Source organism: Motacilla alba, chromosome 9 (assembly GCF_015832195.1).
Source record: "Motacilla alba alba isolate MOTALB_02 chromosome 9, Motacilla_alba_V1.0_pri, whole genome shotgun sequence".
Classification (NCBI taxonomy): domain Eukaryota; kingdom Metazoa; phylum Chordata; class Aves; order Passeriformes; family Motacillidae; genus Motacilla; species Motacilla alba.
The window spans coordinates 11,050,743-11,067,950 of NC_052024.1; the positions used below are offsets into that span (position 1 = coordinate 11,050,743).

At 40.8% G+C, this 17,208-nt stretch overlaps 1 protein-coding gene across 1 annotated transcript in view; it reads right to left on the minus strand.

The window, feature by feature from the left end:
• The window catches only part of PCOLCE2 (procollagen C-endopeptidase enhancer 2), a 25,712-nt gene extending 9,110 nt beyond the window's left edge, over positions 1-16,602 (minus strand). The window contains exons 1-6 of the mRNA XM_038145764.1: positions 16,360-16,602; positions 15,365-15,473; positions 7,671-7,926; positions 5,966-6,090; positions 2,934-3,070; positions 1,495-1,649 (exon numbers count right to left, since the gene is read on the minus strand). Coding sequence (XP_038001692.1) covers positions 1,495-1,649; positions 2,934-3,070; positions 5,966-6,090; positions 7,671-7,926; positions 15,365-15,473; positions 16,360-16,454 — 877 coding nt within the window. The 5' untranslated portion in view covers positions 16,455-16,602. The remainder of the gene's footprint in view (positions 1-1,494; positions 1,650-2,933; positions 3,071-5,965; positions 6,091-7,670; positions 7,927-15,364; positions 15,474-16,359) is intronic.
• Positions 16,603-17,208: the final 606 nt, after the last annotated feature.

Genomic DNA, 17,208 nt, shown 5'->3' on the forward strand with positions numbered 1-17,208 from the left:
ACTAATATTTGTATGTTACATAAAGACTGATGTAATTCTTAAAAGAGTCTTCTAAAGTTTAATATTTTATTCATGCCTGGAGTTCTGTGCAAGTTTAAACAGATCTGATTTGCAAGATAATAAGATGAGTCTCTTTGAACTGTTCACTTCTGAACACAAATGGCTGCTCAGAAATGTAACTGAACTGTAGAGGTTTGGTTTGCTGTGGTTTGTTTTGAAGATCAGAAATGCCTACACTGTGCAAAACTGATCACACCTTGAAAGGACTTCTTATTTCTGTCTGCCTCACAAGTCTTTTGAACTCTTTGCCTCTGTTGTCCTCTCTCAGATGAATCTGCATGTTTTTATTTTCTAACACTGATGCTGTTGTGAAAATTGATTTGGAGTTAATTGGTAAATTTCACCTCTCTTGCCTGTGCAAAACCCTGAGCAGGGTTGCTGACAGCCTGGGTTACTTGAGACCAAGTGTTTCAACCAACGTCGTTAACAAGTGCTTTAGAGTGAAGAAGAGCTGAATTATTTATTGGTAGAGTCACATCAGGATGATTTACAGGTCACTATGATTTCATTTTTTTAATGTTTATTTTCATCTATTTTGAATGCCTTCATTAGCAGGATTAAAGCACTGCAGCTTTTTGGTTTCCTGCCGACAAAGCCATTGCTGCCCTGATTTGTGATGTGCTTTAAGTACAAATCAGGTTATGTCTTGCAAAAACATCATAAATAATTTGGTTTTCTGCTATAATTGTATCTGAAATGCCTCACATTCAGGTTATAGAAATTCTAAGAATCCATCCCTTCAATATCTCAGTAATGAGGTATTTTTGGCAACACCTTCAGAGAAATCCAGCTCTCATCTTTCATATATGCTGTCTAGTCTTAAATACAAAAGGAGACTTAGTTTTAGTGAGACATATTTCTCTGTAAGTTCCAATCACTAAATATTTTCAAATAAAAATTATTCTAGGAGAGTGTCATATTGACAGGGTCTTGACAGAAACTGAAGCGGGCTCAATTGGCTTCCATACCAATTTTGCTTGATCTTGAAAACACTATGAAGAAAAATACAGTAAGATTTTTACATATCAACTTGTATAAAAGAAAGAGTTCCTTTAAATATAACTATTTCCCACAATATTCAGAAATTTTTATTCAACATAAATTAGCTTGTCCATTCTTCTACAGAATGTGCTAGTTAACTGTCCAAAATTGAGAAGAGACAGGAAAATTCTCTCAGGTGGAGTAAGTTACTTTTACACTGAACTCTGGCCTGGACAGATTTCCTTTAATAATGTTAAGTGTATTCTCCCTTGAGTATATTCCAGTACTCCCTTGAGTATATTAATTTTAACTAATTCCTTCAACATTTAAAATGCTAACAAACTCCAAAACTTGAATTTTTATTATAATTTCTATTTTGTATTTCTGTAACTCTCTCCTTGTCCTGGAATAATTAATTTTTATAGGAAATGAAATAGAGCCAGTAAGACTTACTTGAGGTTGCAGGGACTGTTGTGGTTGTAGGCAGAGCTGTAGTTGTGGGTAACTTTTTTGGTCTGAATTTATAATGGCCAATAAAACCATCAGCTGTTAAGCTTAAATCAGATAAAAACTGAACGAACAACTCATTTTTCTCAGATAGAATAGGCCTAAAATAGAAAACCAAAATAAAATATTTCCATTCTTACACATGTCAAGGCCAAAAAGCATTAATAACATTCTTAAAAAAAAAACTAACACTCCAGACTAATACTGAAAAATACATGATTCTTTGCAAGCATGTCACACACTGGTGTTTTGAGGATGAAACTCATTTCCATTAATCACCTAAACCTCTTGGTTCCTGAAGTTTATGTTAATATAAGTATTGCTAAATTCTTCCCAGTGACTTCATTGCAAACTTCACTTCCATGAAATGGAAGGGGTCAGGTTAGGAAAGTGGGAAAATACATTGAAGAAATCCTCTGTTCACAGGGGAAGTAAGTAAATGGGGTGTTTTAAAGTTTGGTTTTGTTTAGTGAAAAAGATATTGCACAGTTGGAAGGCCTATGAAAATTCGTTAAGTACTGGATTCTGCAACTCTTCAACAAACCCAGCAAAAATAAAATGTTTTGGGTTTTTACTTCTCTGGGTTCACTTTTTGTCAGTGATTAGATATTGATTACCCAGGATTTCTTTGAAACCCTTAATGAGGTCTTTGAAGTAAAAACTTGTCATTGTTTCCCTTTTTTTTTTTGGCACATTATCAGAAACCAGTTTACTCTGATGGCCAGGTCTGACTTAACCAAAAGTAAGGGGCTGATTAACTGGAATTCTCTGGATTTACAGCTGCCATAGTGGTTGCCCAGATTAGACTTTCCTTGCTGCAGTATTGACACAGCCTGTGGACGTAGGAGGGCACTGATTATCAGCTGCCAAGAGCTTTGTTCTGCTTCCTGAACACCAGGACTACAAGGCCAAATCTGAAAAATCTGACCCAGTCTGTGTATCCTGTTTTTTTAAAAAGGGCCGAGAGGAAAATGAGTCACATAAAGTGAGGAATGAGCCAAGGGGCTAGAGAGCTCAGCTGGATCCTTGTCCCTCAGTATCTATAATCAAAACACACACATTTGTTAATGTTCAGCTACCATTTCTATTGGTCCTCCACCACTATCAGCAGCACTGGGATTGCACTGGGGTTGTTACACAGTGGTCTAATGAGGCTTGTGGGACAGCAGAGAGCACGGGCTGGAGCCAGGCTTAGTCATGGAGAGACAGAAAATAGAGAAAACCTAGAGAGAGACAAGATACTAAGCAATTTCTACATGTTCAGTTGGAGGTACAAACCACTGCATTTCATTTAAAAATTAAAATCTTTTAAAAGCCTTGGACACATCTGTTAGCAAAATGACACAGAGTGGTAGTGAAATCCACAACTAAAGGAAGTTACTTACGCTGGTGGACTGTCTCCACAGTACTTCCCAATTCTTTTAGCATCATTGATTTCCCCACCATTAAACACTGCAACATAGTCATATCTGCAGTAGTTGTCTCTCTCCACATCAAACTTCTCAAATTTTAACTCTATTAACTAAAGGGAAAATGGAAATAAGTCATTTAGGTTTTGACATGCAGAATTTATTAATACTTCTTGTAGTAAGGGACATCTTCATATGAAGTATTATTTAACTTGTCTTTCAATAAAGGAAAATTCCTTAATCCACCTAATTGTAAATTATTTTAATCCACGTGACCTCTGCAACTAACAGTTCAGCATATGACTCAAATACTCTGTAAAACGTTTTCCTCTCAAATATATGCAAGTAATTTCTGATAAAGTTATTTTTATGAGTGAATGTTAGTAGGTGTTAGGTGTTACAAGGCTCTTAAAATAACTACAGCAAGTGTAAGCAACAGAAAAGGAGCTTTTAATGCCACTGCATCTTTCAAGATACACAAAGGCAAAGTTGATACAAGGCATTTCACTGACTTCATTAACAGCAGGGCCTAAATCACTGCGGTTGCCAATGCTGTGTATAGTTGATGCAGAATTAAAACAACAGAAATTAAAATGTTGATAGAAAGAAAATTTGCAAATAGTAAAACTAAACCCAAGAGAAAGGAAGTACTGAAAGAACAGTGTTTCCATGTCAGATTTCCATAATTCTTGAGGCTTTACAAGTCATAAATGTGCACTAGTATCATACTGTTATTTCCAGTGTTTATGCTATTATCTCCAATGACTTTTATTTATGGAATTTTCTACTTAAGGAAAAAAAAAAACCAATGTAGAAGAAAACAGAAACATAATCTACTAATCTGAAATGAAGGGCTGCAGAATGACTCTGTCAGTCATGTGTGGCAAGGAAGAGAAACACAACCTAACTGCTGGATGCAAACAGGTAATATATGCATTTAGGCAGCTTCTTTAGATGAAGCACAACAGTATTTCAATCACCTCCCCATAAATAGCACAAATAAGGCTTGAATGACAAGACTGATTTATGCTGATTGTAGATCAACCTTTATAAAGATCTGACTCAAACAAGGATGGTATCAAATATTCTAAGACTGTACAAAGAAAAAGAGGTTAATTTGTACATGGCATGTACTTTATTTTATTACTGACATAGCAAAAGTTATCTTGTTCTACATTCATAGTAATGATAGCCTGTTACCACCTGATGTCTTAGGTTTGCTTGGATATAGTTTTGCACTATTAAGATATTTAAGGCACAATTTTGTTAATTTTGTTTCCCATGAAGTATGAGTAAACCTGGGGGACTTGATTTCAGAGATGACTAACAGGCTTGTTTCAAAACCCTCAGTATCATGATGAAAAAATGCACTTTAAATGGAACTCCCATCTGAATAACATGCTTGTGATCAAAAAAGATGCTATAGAAAGAAGTAATGCAACTGGGAACAGAAATTCTAATTTTTTTTCCATAGCAGGCAAAACAGCAGGCCATAATATCTACTTCTCTATTGTTCAATAAGTGCACTTTGCAGTGGTAAGTATTTCACAATAGAATAGAAGCTCTTTGTGATCAGAAGCTCCTTCATCTTCTGTAATAAATTAAGTAATTATTGGTTTGTATTTGAAGCAACAAAACAAGAGTGCCTTGTATTACTGATCACATGCTTATGAAAGAGAAATAGAGACAAGAATACCTAAATTCTGGCAAATGGAAGGCTGGGGAGCTTTTTCTGTGCACTTGAAGAGAGATGCTTATTCACTACTAAATGGAAAATGGCACTGTCAAAATTCTGCCTTTTTTCCATGCGAACAACCACTGTTGCAGTACATGAATAATATATATTTGGAAACAGGTAGATTTGTGGAATAGAATCATCAAAAGGCACAGGATATAATGCCCTTATTTTTATGCTGATATAGCCTTTCTCAAATCTTCTCTATGAGCTTAGGAAAAGTTCTTAGGCTTATCTAGAGACATTTGGAAAGAACCAAAGTAATCTGCAGTTTACAGATAAGGGTTTAAAAATCACTGCCTATCTATAGGATTGTTAAATGAACTGTATCTAGCAAACAAGGAACGTGCATTAAAAAGGAATACAGGAAAGACTAAGCTGACATACTGCTTCAGTTCAAGGGAGGAACTGTCTTGGTAAATGCAAAAGTAGGAAAGATCAGAAGAATATATTTATCTGGGGCAGCTTTTTTTATTTCAAGGATTAGTCATGAGCAGAAGATGAAGAGGAAAGTCATCTTTATATGTAAATGAATTTTAAAAGCTGAATGTGGCAAGAAAAGTAACCTACCAAACATGCTTGTCAACCAAAACATTCAATCACTGTGGACCTCCTGCTAAGATACAGAGCAGATGGCTCAGCAGCAACCAGAAAATGTGCAGCTAGGACTGAGATTTGCCCTGCAGTGTAGGGAACACACTTGTGTTTGCCATGCGTGGCACAAGAGCCCTCTCAGTCTGCAGTCCCATCTCCTCAGCTCCTAATGAACTGATAACATACGCTCTCATGGCATCTGGCTAATTAAGCAAGCATGTTATGCGATGGAGCCTTCAAAATATAAAACAGAATAAACTGTTTTAATTAAATTCAATCAGCTCTACCTGGGTACCTCAATAATAAACTGCAGCAGTACCGAAAATGCTCAAACACTGTTAGACTTAAATGCAGCATTGGTCATCACGTTTGGTGCTGAGATGATCACATGCCCTGACTTCATTTGCATGGTGTTTTCTGAATAAAGAAAATAATGTTTAAACCCTCCTTGGCTTAAAAGCCTCAGCAGTCACAGATGCTTGAATGGGTTTCCTTGAGGGGGGTGTAGCAGCGCACGGCCCTGCTGAGGAAGCCCGGGGGTCACTGGGGCGGCAGGGAGAGGAGAGGCGGGCCGGGGCGCGGCCGTGCCTGTGCCGGCCGGGTGCCACGGCCGCGTCCCGGGCCAGCCTGGGCGGCCGCCTGCTCTGAGGGGGGGGTCCCGGCCACGGCAGCGCCTTACCTGGTTCTTCGGGGCCACGATGTGCCAGGAACAGGTGACTCCCGCGGGGTAGTCCCGCTCTGGCCAGTTGGGCGTGTGGAAGGAGCCCGAGGGCTTCTCCAGCCGTCCCCCGCAGTACTGGTCCCCTGCAAGGCAGCACGGCCCTGAGCTGGGGGGCAGGCCGTGCTGAGGGAGCCTCCGCCACAGCCCCGCCGCAAACACGGCCGAGCCCTCCGCCCCAGCTGGGGCACCTCTGGGAAAACACAGCTAATAAACCGCGGCAAAACAAAGAGAGAGAAGCCCTCCTGCAAACACTGGAGGAGGAGAAGGCGCAGGTACTGGAGGAGCCATCCGAGGAGCCATCCCCGCAGCCCATGGGCTGACAGGCACTCCCAAAGGAACTGCACCCTGTGGAGTGTTCTTGATGGACAGGGGTCTTTTTCTTCCGTATCTCCTGCCCTGTTCCAAATTTAAAACTCCATCAGGTGTGTAATCCTTATTTACAATATTACTATGAACCTTCTTGTTAAATTAAACTATATCCGGGTACAGTTATTTAATGTATCCTTCAATACAAGGTTACAACTGGAAGCCCTGATAAATTACTCATCACCTGCACTGCCTCTGCCAAACAACCTGTCTAGTCTGGTATCATACCAATAGCAAAAACCTTGAAAAAGAGTCACTAACTAGGGCAATACCACCTCCCTGTGACCTCCCAGCCTCTCACTGTTCATACTCTTCCCAAGCACCAGGCAATGCCTTTATGTTTAGTAATACCTGATGAATTTTGCTTTGATATGATTTTGTAAGTGTTTTTAAACCAGGACAAAACCAGACAATCCACAATGTCCCCTGGTACAGTGTTCTACTGCTTCACAGGTCACAGAGAAAAATCACCTTCTCCTTTCCTTTGCAGCTGCTTGCTCATCTGGTTTTTAAATTGAAAGAGATGGGCTGAGGTCCATCTTCCTCCACACCACACTTCCTCCCTACCAGTCATGACTTCAAAGCCCTCTCCTACAGTCCCTTTGACTTTCTCTTTTCCAGCATGAAGTTCATGCTGTGTAGTTGATCTTTGTGTATGTGATGCTCTTTTAACTCTATCATACTTGTTGTGTCTGATTCCTTCTGATAATCTGATCATAGTCATTTCTAAGATGGGAACATCAGAAAGGCACACTTTATTCAAGATGTACATGCATTGTGGATTTATAATGGTGTGGGTTTTGTTGTTGTTGTTTTGTCTTTATTTTCTAAAAATTATTAAGTTTATGTTTCTTTTTTGATACCTATTAAGCATTGAATTGATGCTCAACTACTGTTTTCATAAATTATCTACTTTAAACCTAAGATCTCATTCCAAAACAGTAAGAGTCAATTCAGAATCTGCTGTACTGTACACAAAGTTAGGGTGTTTTCCCTTTATATGCAACATTTATCTACATTGAATTTCATTTGCCCTTTTAATGGCTAGCTATTACCAGTTTACTACTAGGTACAGCTCTTCCACTACTCTTAGACTTGTCAGCCTTTCTCCTTACTACTTGATGAACTAAAATGGCTAAACAGTTACACTTTGCTATTTGCTAAGCAAGGTAATTAATAAATGTGTTGAATAGCACAATCCTTACTATCTCTGGCAGCACATCTTTTTAAGCATTAATGTGGCTCTGGATAGAGCCCAGTTATATTTGTCCTCAGCACACATATAATGGTGAATTACCTCTTTCGTGTGGTTCTGCTGCAGAAAACTTCGCAATGAATCCACTCCCAGCAGTATTGGCATCTGAGGTCATCTGCACCAACATTTTATTGCTGCTGGACACCAGGGCACCTGGTTTCACAGTGCCGCAGAACCTGCCGATGCGCTGTCCGTTGGCATGGCCGCTGTATATGTCCACAAAGTCATAGCGGCACAGGTTGTCACTCTCCAGGTCCAAATACCGAAAAGAAAGGACCACCACTTTGCCCTCTGGGACCTGCAGAGAGAGGGAAGGAGGGAGACATGCATCTGCAAGTGTGACCACATATCTGTTGGATCCCACTGTTTGCATGACTGTTTTCATTCCCTTCACCTCCTGTCAGATGAGCTCTTTTTGTCAACTGTATTCCAGGCAAAGCAGTTTTTAAAGGAACTTGGACCAATCCTTAATACAAAGCTCTGGCCATCTCTTGCCATGATCTTATTTCTGATCCAGAGTATCCGCTAGTCAGGTCATGAGGTTAATTACAAACCAGTTCAGCTTGGTATGTTTCTCTTATTTTCTGCTCAAAGTGTTGAATCAGCCATGCAGCTCCCTGTCACCAAGCAAGGTGAGGAGGATGAGATTAATATGAAAAAAAAATAGAGCAAATAATTTACCATTTTAAACAAATGAAATCGCCTCTCTGATTTGTGTTACCAAGTTTCATAGTTTGAAGGAATTTTTTTAATTTACTGACATGTATCTTAGATTTATAAATAAAATTGGAAACTTTATGTCTAGCACTGTACAACCCTAATATTTAGTTACTGGAGTGGCTGCAGTGAAATAATTATATTTGGAAAGGCAATATAAAACTATAAACAGAGAATTCAAAAGAACCACTAGTGGGTGTTCTCAATATAGAAGAAGAGTTTTGTTTTCTGAAACATCTGAGGAAACATAAGGCAGTGCAAATCTTCTTACATATCTGCATCTGTGGACGTTGCAAAAGAGAGAAGAGTACAGAGATGGATGTCAATTAAGACAACATAATAGTTTACAAGGAGGAGAGCATTTCCTGGGATACAGTTACAAGCTTTTAAGAGAAAAATCAGCATACTGAGAAGTGAAAACTATTCTAATAAAGCACTTAATGCTGTGTAACAGAACTGAAGAAGGGAAACAGTATTTTAAAGTATAGAGAGACCCTAGACAGGCAAGTGTAATTATCTGCATTCAATCCATATCATGGTAGAGTGGTTAGCTATTAAAATAATTGCAGCTGTTCTGCTTTACTGAGACACTACTATAATTTTCTGCTTTAAACATACACTTAATATATCTGCATTAAGTTCATATTTAAGCCACGTTATTTAAGAGTTCATGAATTTTTTTCATTCCTTAACAGTGACTCATTTTAAAACACTGGTTTGAAATAAACTAAAACTAAACTGTTCCCATATGAAATTGTCAAACTGTTTTAACATTGAGTCTCAACAGTTAAAAATTGCTTGTCAAGTATAGATGGAAGTGCTATAAATGGAAGTGACTGCTTTAACCCACAGAAGATACTGATACAGGCAGCAGCTCTAGATGTACTGAGAAACGTGCTGTAGGTGTGTTCAGGTTACTCTTTCTGTGGCTGCTTTTATGCCCAGTGCAGATACTGATCCTGCAGCAGGACAGACTTCTGCTTGAGCTGTTCTCAGCTGCCCAGGGTCCATGTGCACACTTCCTGACCAGCTCCACTGCAGTTCCTGCTGCTGGTTTCAGAGAATTTTCCTTTTAAGTTCAAAGTTCTCTCAAAAATGCATTCAGGGCCCCTGTGCTGATACACATCACTGCTGCTACTACAAAACCACAACTCGTCTAATCTTGAATTTATTCCTTGTATCACTGCTCTCATATCTAAATCTCTTATTGCATTCACTTGTCTTCTGGTCTGAATCACTAAGGAGCATCAAGGCTTGGTCATTTTAACATAAAATGAGCTAAAATGAATTTGGTATTCCTGCCAGAAGACCTGAATATTATTTACAGTTATACTACAAAATCTATGTGACTGGACAAGTCAATTCAGAAATGCTGACAGTAAAATTAGTTAGATAAAGTCAAATTTAGGCAGCTAGATGACAGAAGCCTTTTTTCCAGAAGTACGTATGTAAAATAGCATATGCTCTTTTGGGGTGGAACAGTCATTTTCATAACTTTGTATAACTGGTATGACAGGATGCAAATGGAGTGACCTTTAAAGGTTATCATGTTTTAAAATAAACTATCATGCCTACAGTTAAGTTAGTCCAACATATTCCACAACAGTGTCTTGCAGCTTTGGCTAAAACTTGCCCGTCTTTAAGATATTTCCCCTTTTCCTTCCCCTGTTTTTGAAAGCTGAGCAGAAGTTGCTCTAGCAGATTAAACAGTTTCATCAATGCTTATGAGATTTTTCCCTATTTTCTCAGCCTGAATTGCTTCTTTGAGTTTACCTGCTCTCCCCCAGAGTTTGAAGAAGGAGGTGGAAATATGAAAGGTGGCTGGTTCTGGGGTAAAAAAATTTTGCTGTCCTTGTAGAATTGCATTCAGATTTAGCTAAGTGGTTAGTGCTCAGTAATGCTGATGCTGCTCACTGACAGCTTTGTTCCAGGAGTGCACTGACCCAGCAGTGCTCTCCTCACACCAGCCCCAAGGCACTCACTCCTGCCCCTGGACATGCCACTCTCCCGTGCCACCCCAAAGGGACAGAGGGAAACAGGACGTGGGACAGACATATGCTCAGGAGGGTGAGGATGCAGGCAAAGCTGCCAAACCCCAAACTGCAGTCAGCCATTCACTCAAGCCTTAGGTTTTCTGGTCCACGATATCAGTCACTCTGTGCAGTATTCTGCTTCCTTCTCCTCTCTCCACCACTGGCTATACTGTACTGTGCTGTACTATCCAACATTATACTATCCAACATTACCCTTTCTAATTATATTTCACTGTAGCTTTTCATCTCTGCTTCTGTCAGTTTAGTCTGTGTGAACTTGGTCAAGACTGTTCCCCATAGATGTACTGACTTCTGTTTCATGACAGTCTGTAAAAAAATGTGTAGGAAAAACTCAGCCACATGGTCATGAACATTTAACATGGAGCCTGCTGCAGTTTTTAGTTGTCAGAATAAACCTTGATCATGTTTAGCTGAATTTGGGGAGGTAAGTAATTTAAAGAAATGTGACAGGCCCTTAATTACAGTCACTACTGACTGCTATTACTTTTATTTTTAAAATATACTTGCTTATTAAAATATTTGTCATTCACAAAAATAACAAATTCGTTTCAGTATGTTAAATCATTTCAGTTAAAATTTTGTGGTCTGAGTAGATGACAATCAGAAGTGCAGAGGATGGTGGTTCCTCATTCTGGCAGCAGCTGTTCCAGCTTGCTGGAACAATCTTGCGCTAAAAAATCTTGTGCTAAATACAGGCATCTTTGCATAACTGTACTTTTCTTTGATTTCTACCATTTTGGTTCTTTAAATGTTGAGAACTAATGTGCTAAAATCTGCCAATGATTGTCCCAGGACATTTAAAATATTGTTCCATGAGAAACACGGGGGAGCAAGCAAAGGCCAGCATGACTCAGTATTGTTTACTTTGAGCCACATCTGAGCCTGATGCAGTAAGATGGGATACCTCAGAGGAAGAACTGGAAGGAATTCAGCTCTTAAAAGAAAAGGAAAAAAAAGAGGGAGGAGTCAAAGGAAGAATGATGTGATGCTTCCTCTGCAGGGTGTGCCTTATTTTTGTTTTATCCATCCAGCTGGTATCTTTCAACAACAGAGGCACTTCATCCTCTGCCTTTCCTTGTCACAAAGAAGGCAACTGACCCATACTCACTCTCTGCTTCCCTTCTTATTTTAACTCTATGAACTTCCTTAGGTTCAACACTTCTGATGCTGAACTAATGCCTTACTCCTATGGAAGGCTAAAGAAATTTTTAGAGGGAGCTTTTGTAGAGTATAATTCCCTGAAATCGTCTGTGTAGATTACTAACCTCTTCAAAGGGGCATGATCATTCCATATATACAATACACCTCAAAATAAGAGATTGAGAGTGTTTTTGGTTATCATTCATTGCAGATATTTCATATAACGTTAATCAAAGTTCAGTTACTTTTAAAGTAGTGATGCTGTTTTTCTGCTGTTCTGACTGAATACAAAGCCCTCTTCATCAAAATTACATGGTTTAGACTATTTACTTGGAAGGGAGGAAACCCCTTAAATGCCAACTTCCACAAATATATTTTGTCTAACTTTTAAACCTGTGTTGGGTTGAATATATTTTGATATATGTTTAGTAAAAAAATGCTGATTGTATGCTTTGCTATAGCAGTCCCAGGTAGAGTTGAAAAATATATCAGCTACCTGCAAGCCAAATGTATTATTTCTCTCTACTGAGAATGAATATAGAAGTTATTTGGAGTTACATCCTGGGAAGAACAGTGATTTCTGCCTAGTTGCTTGTTCTCTATTCTCCATCTCCAGTTTTAAAAATTTGTATTAGCTTGCTCTTCCTGACATGGGCACTAGATTCTGGTCATCTTTTCCTTTTCCAGTGATACAACCAATGTGTAAAGACCTGTTGTCTACTGGAAGGGCAGTTTTAAAATGACATAGGAAAATGAATGCTAAAACATAGAAAAATTATTTAAAATATTCTGCTCCCTCAGGGCAGATTCCCAACTGCCCTGATAGGTAAATTTTTCAAACTTTGCTTATTGTCAGCAAACCTGCTGGAACACAGCTCCTGAACCTATAAAAACATAACCTTACATAACTTTGACAGTTTTCAGTATTATTGTTGCACATAAAGTTGTTGGAGTTTTATGGGAACTAAGCAGTCTGCCAGAAAAACACAGGACAGCAGTCCAGATTCTCGGACTATGTGACACATTTATGTGAGGTGATGGCCAAGAAGGATTACAGAGTATTAAAAGTAAGTGTATATGACACATTTCAGATAAAGCTATATACATCACTATAGGAAAGGAAATAGCTGTACAAATGACTTCTTAGCAAAGCCAGTGAAAAGCTGCTGGGTAGTCTGCCAAGGCTGTAATAGAACCACAAGCATGTGCTGAACACTTCTTAGAGCTCTTAGAATAGAGAAGCTGTTTTCTTTAGCCAGCTGAAAAACTCCCAGTCTCTTGAAATAACAGAACCATAATTGAGTCAGACTCTTCCAGCTTTAGCAAACTAGTTGGAAAGATTTCAGATGATACCTGAATGCTGCATTGCTTTATCTGTTTTACCTGTAATGTTTTCTAAGCCTGTTTTCCTCCAAAGAACATCTAGCTCTCATTCTGCCTTTCTTGTGCATTTCTTGTGCAGCTGATGAGATCTTGTAGTTGAGAAAACAAGAGCTTCACGCTTCTTGTGACCCAGACATAAAGTAAATCAACGTCTCTATCAGTCTTGCAGACTTGTCAGATCCTGCTTTGGCAGAGCGTTTTCAGAAAGGTGTTCACAGCCCTTGGCTAAAATGGACAGGCAAATGTCTTAGTCACTTTCTAAGACCAGATGCTAAATGAGGAAAACTACGGAGTATTAAGTAACTACAGAGTATTTCTTCATGGGAGTGTAACTGGCTTTCTTACTTGGGTGCTAGTGCAAGCTATTCTGAGCTTCAGCAATATTTGGTGAAAGGATTAAGTTGTATAAATTCAGGCCAACTGGACCCTTGAGTGTACCACTTTGCCACAGTTTGGTAAACCATGGTCTTTTTAAAGAGAGTACAGGCTTAGTCTTGCAGGTTTATTAGTCCTTGCCTTCCCTACATCCTTCCTGCACACCCAAAAGACACAGAGCATTGTGCAGTTGATGGGGGAAAAGAAATCAGCTTGGCTTAGTGAACATTCTTGTTTAATAAAACAGGCGTTAAATGGGCTGAGGGCACAAGCCAGCCTGGCCTACTCCAGTTGTGCAGCCCTTCTCTGGCTTTGGGCAAACTACAGAGGACAAGCAGGAGGCAGTCAAATGGCAGCACAGCAGAACACTGGGAGTCAGGGTGATCATGAAATGACAGAAGCCATGAGTTCCTCCCATTGTCAAGAAAGCTTAAGTGCAGACACAGCTCTGCTACAGCATTGTAGAAATGCTTCTCACTGTGCCCAGGCTCACCTGGATGTTGGCATCTTGTAGCAACAGCCACATAAAGTCTGCAATTAAACCACTCTGTATGGACTTTCTAAGAACAATAATTTGTTCTCTTCTCCCTCTACCTCCCATATATGAAGGGCAGATACATGGTATGATTCAGTAATTGCTTCTTTAGTGCTGCCTCCATTTGTTATCTAAGTTTTTTAGTGGTAAAAACTTCATGCTGTTATAAGCAAAATTATTATCTCTCTCCAGATTCAATTTTGAACTTTCAAACATCTAATACTGAGTTATACTGGTAAACTAACTTTGTATGTTTTTCCTTTTTATTTAAGGCATGTGTGTATGATTCCAAATGCAATTTGCATCTGCTCTTCAGATTGTAAGGTGTGCCATGCTGATTGCTGTCACCTTGGCCCCTCCATAGCAAGGGGCAAGTTTATGGGCATGCACCATGTTTCACATCCTCTTCTGGATCAGGTCAGACATGGATCAAAGGTAACCTCTAACTAGGCCCCAGTAATAACACAATAGAAAGGTACAGAAAGCAACTCTGCAGCCTCACTGGGATCTTTCAGATAAAACGATTAAAATCACAGCACTCATTTGGTACGAGAGTTGTTTTAAACTGAACATTGTAAACAGATCAATGTCTCCTGCTCTGCGTCAGGAGAGTAGCAGGAAACAATTATCCTGTGACATCCTACTCTCCTGCCAACACCTAGCCTGTGATGCAGTTTTTCAACTGAAGTTGTCTTTAGTGATCCTGTCAACACACAGACTAACTTATTTTTTATGCCTTCTTATTTTTTCTGTAGGCCCAAAGGTCAGAAGAGTTCTTGATGAACCATGTCTAAAAAAGAGAGGAAATTTGGTGGGCAGTTTCAGAGGGTTTAATTTGTGCAGATGTGAGGAAGAGTGATCATTCACTCACATCCCCTTCTCTGACTATGTGGAAAAGGACATCCAGGAGTATTTAGTCCTAGTTGTTTCGTGGAATCTGTTGTCCATGAATATGACATCTCTGCCCTACAGTCTCATTTCAGCATCAAAATATCAATTGTACCACATGGTTCCATTTCGCATAGTCATTTATACATGTAACAACACTTCCCTACTGCTGTCAGCCTGCTGTATGACAGACTCCAGATGTCCTGGCTGGCAGAATACTGCTAGCAGCACACTTCAAGCAAACCTGCCTGAATTTTTTTGGATTAGATTGAAACTTTTTTATGTGTCTTCTTGCCAAGAAAATTTGCTTTTCATACTTGCCACCTCAAATCTTTTCCTTGATAGAACTCACTATTGCTTTCCACAGTGACAGAAGTGGAGATGTTTGCTTGTAAGTGCGTTAATTTAAAACAAGTAGAGGTGCATCAGGGAAGTCAATGAAAATTTGCTTCAGATATGAGGCAAGGCTAGTTCAAAGCCACTATTATCATATTACATCAACCCTAAAAAGCTCCAGATAGCTGAGCTACTTTGAGTTACTGAGTTCATTATTGCACATATTTTACCCCATGTAAAACACAGTTTAACAACAAATAGCTGTTCATTGTCTTCAGCACTGATTTTGTGGTATTAAAAATTCTTACGGTGATTTTCCAAGTACATTTGCTGTTTGGTGGGTAGACGCCAGGAAATCCTTCACTCCCAATAAACCCTGACTCTCCAGATACAACTCCTCCACATGTAAATGTAGGCCTGAGAATAATAGAAAAAAAAAATCATATATTCTTTGTATAAGAGGCACAAACTGTCTCAACAGCTTAAATATTTAAAGCCATTGCTAAGATGGAATACGTTTAATCATTTACATAAAATCACTATTGACATAGAATGTACAATTTAATGTGCAAATTTAGGTGTAGAAAAAATTAACTACTTAGGCCTTAATTCTGGATCTGCACAGACTGTTATCTCTGCCTCCTTTTATACCTCCTAAGAGCAGTGGTGTGCCAATATGATATATCATTGCAAATTGCTATTATAATGGAAAAATAATTATTAAAAAGTCATTAGCAATGACTTTTTATAGTACATATAACAGTAGTTAAAATAGCACTGATATAAAAATTACTTCTCATTCCTTTCTATGCTTTGAATTTATATGTTTTAATCAAGGAAGTCTCTGGTACTTTTTTGTACCTCAGCACAAGCCACCCGGGTGCTGAGCCCTGTGGCCCAGGTGCGGCTCCTGGTGCTGAGCCCTGTGGCCCAGCCGTGCTCAGGGCTCAGCTCAGGTGCCGCTGCCGCTCCGGATACTCTGCACGGACACGCGAGAAACCCTGGAAAACCTGTGTGGAGCCACCGCTACTGCTGAGGACACGAGGGTGAGCGAACGCCCTGCCGATCCGTAGACACCGGGATGCCTCACCCTATTACACTGTTATCTTAGAGAGGTTACAGACTAGCCGGCACCGGGCTGCTCTCGCAGGGTCCCGGGCTCCGTGGGGAACGCTCCTGCCTCGATGCAGTCACGGGCACTGAAACACCCGCGCACCCCACGGAGGCACGGTGGGAACGCGACTGCGGGGCACGAAGGGAGGGAGGGGACGCGGGACCTGCGGGGGACAGAGCAGCGCGGTACCTGTGCGGGGGGGCGGCGGGACGCGCCGCCGCCAGCAGCAGCAGAGGCGGCGGCAGCAGCAGCAGCAGCGGCGGCAGCGGGACGGCGGGCGGCATCTCAGGGCGGCAGCGGCGACTGGGACAGGGCTGGGGCCGCGGAGCCGCTACTCCGACCGCCGCCTGCTCCTCCTGTGGCTGCCAGGGCCGGGGGAGGAGGCAAAGGCTTCCGCGGCCCTCCGCCCCCAGGGCAGGGGCCCGGGCAGGGCCGCCCTCTCTCCCCGCGCGGGGCGCGGGCGCTGCCCCGGGTGTGCCCGGCTCCGCCCCGGTGGCTCCCGGGGGCTGCGGGCTCGGCCCGGGCCGGCCCCGGCCCCGCGCAGTTTGCGCCCGCGGTGCTCGCCGGGCGCAGCGCCCCCCGTCCGCCGCCCCGCCCCGAGCCCGCAGCCCCCCGCGACGCCCCGCTGCCGTCCTCAGGTGGCACAGTGCGGGTGTTTGTCCCGGGCATGAATGAACTCAGTGTTACCGGCTGTGCAATCGTCTGCAGCTCCGCCAAAGCTTGAAAAATAGTAATGCTGCTTTGAAATTTCTTCTTTATTTAAATTCTAAAGTAAACTTGAAATGCTTCGTTTTGTTTACCAATGGGTAATCCTGACCCATTTAGTTGCCTTTTCACTCTGGCTGTGAAGGATACTCTTTAAAAGGCTGTGGCAGAGCATGCAGTGATGAACTCAATACTTGGGTGTTTTACAGAATTTGGGCCAAAGTTGTTTGACTGAGAAAAGAAATGAAAAATTAAGTCAGTATTCTTATTTTGAACACAGTGTTCTTATTGAACATGACATTTGAAAAACACCACATTGTTAGTGCTATTGAA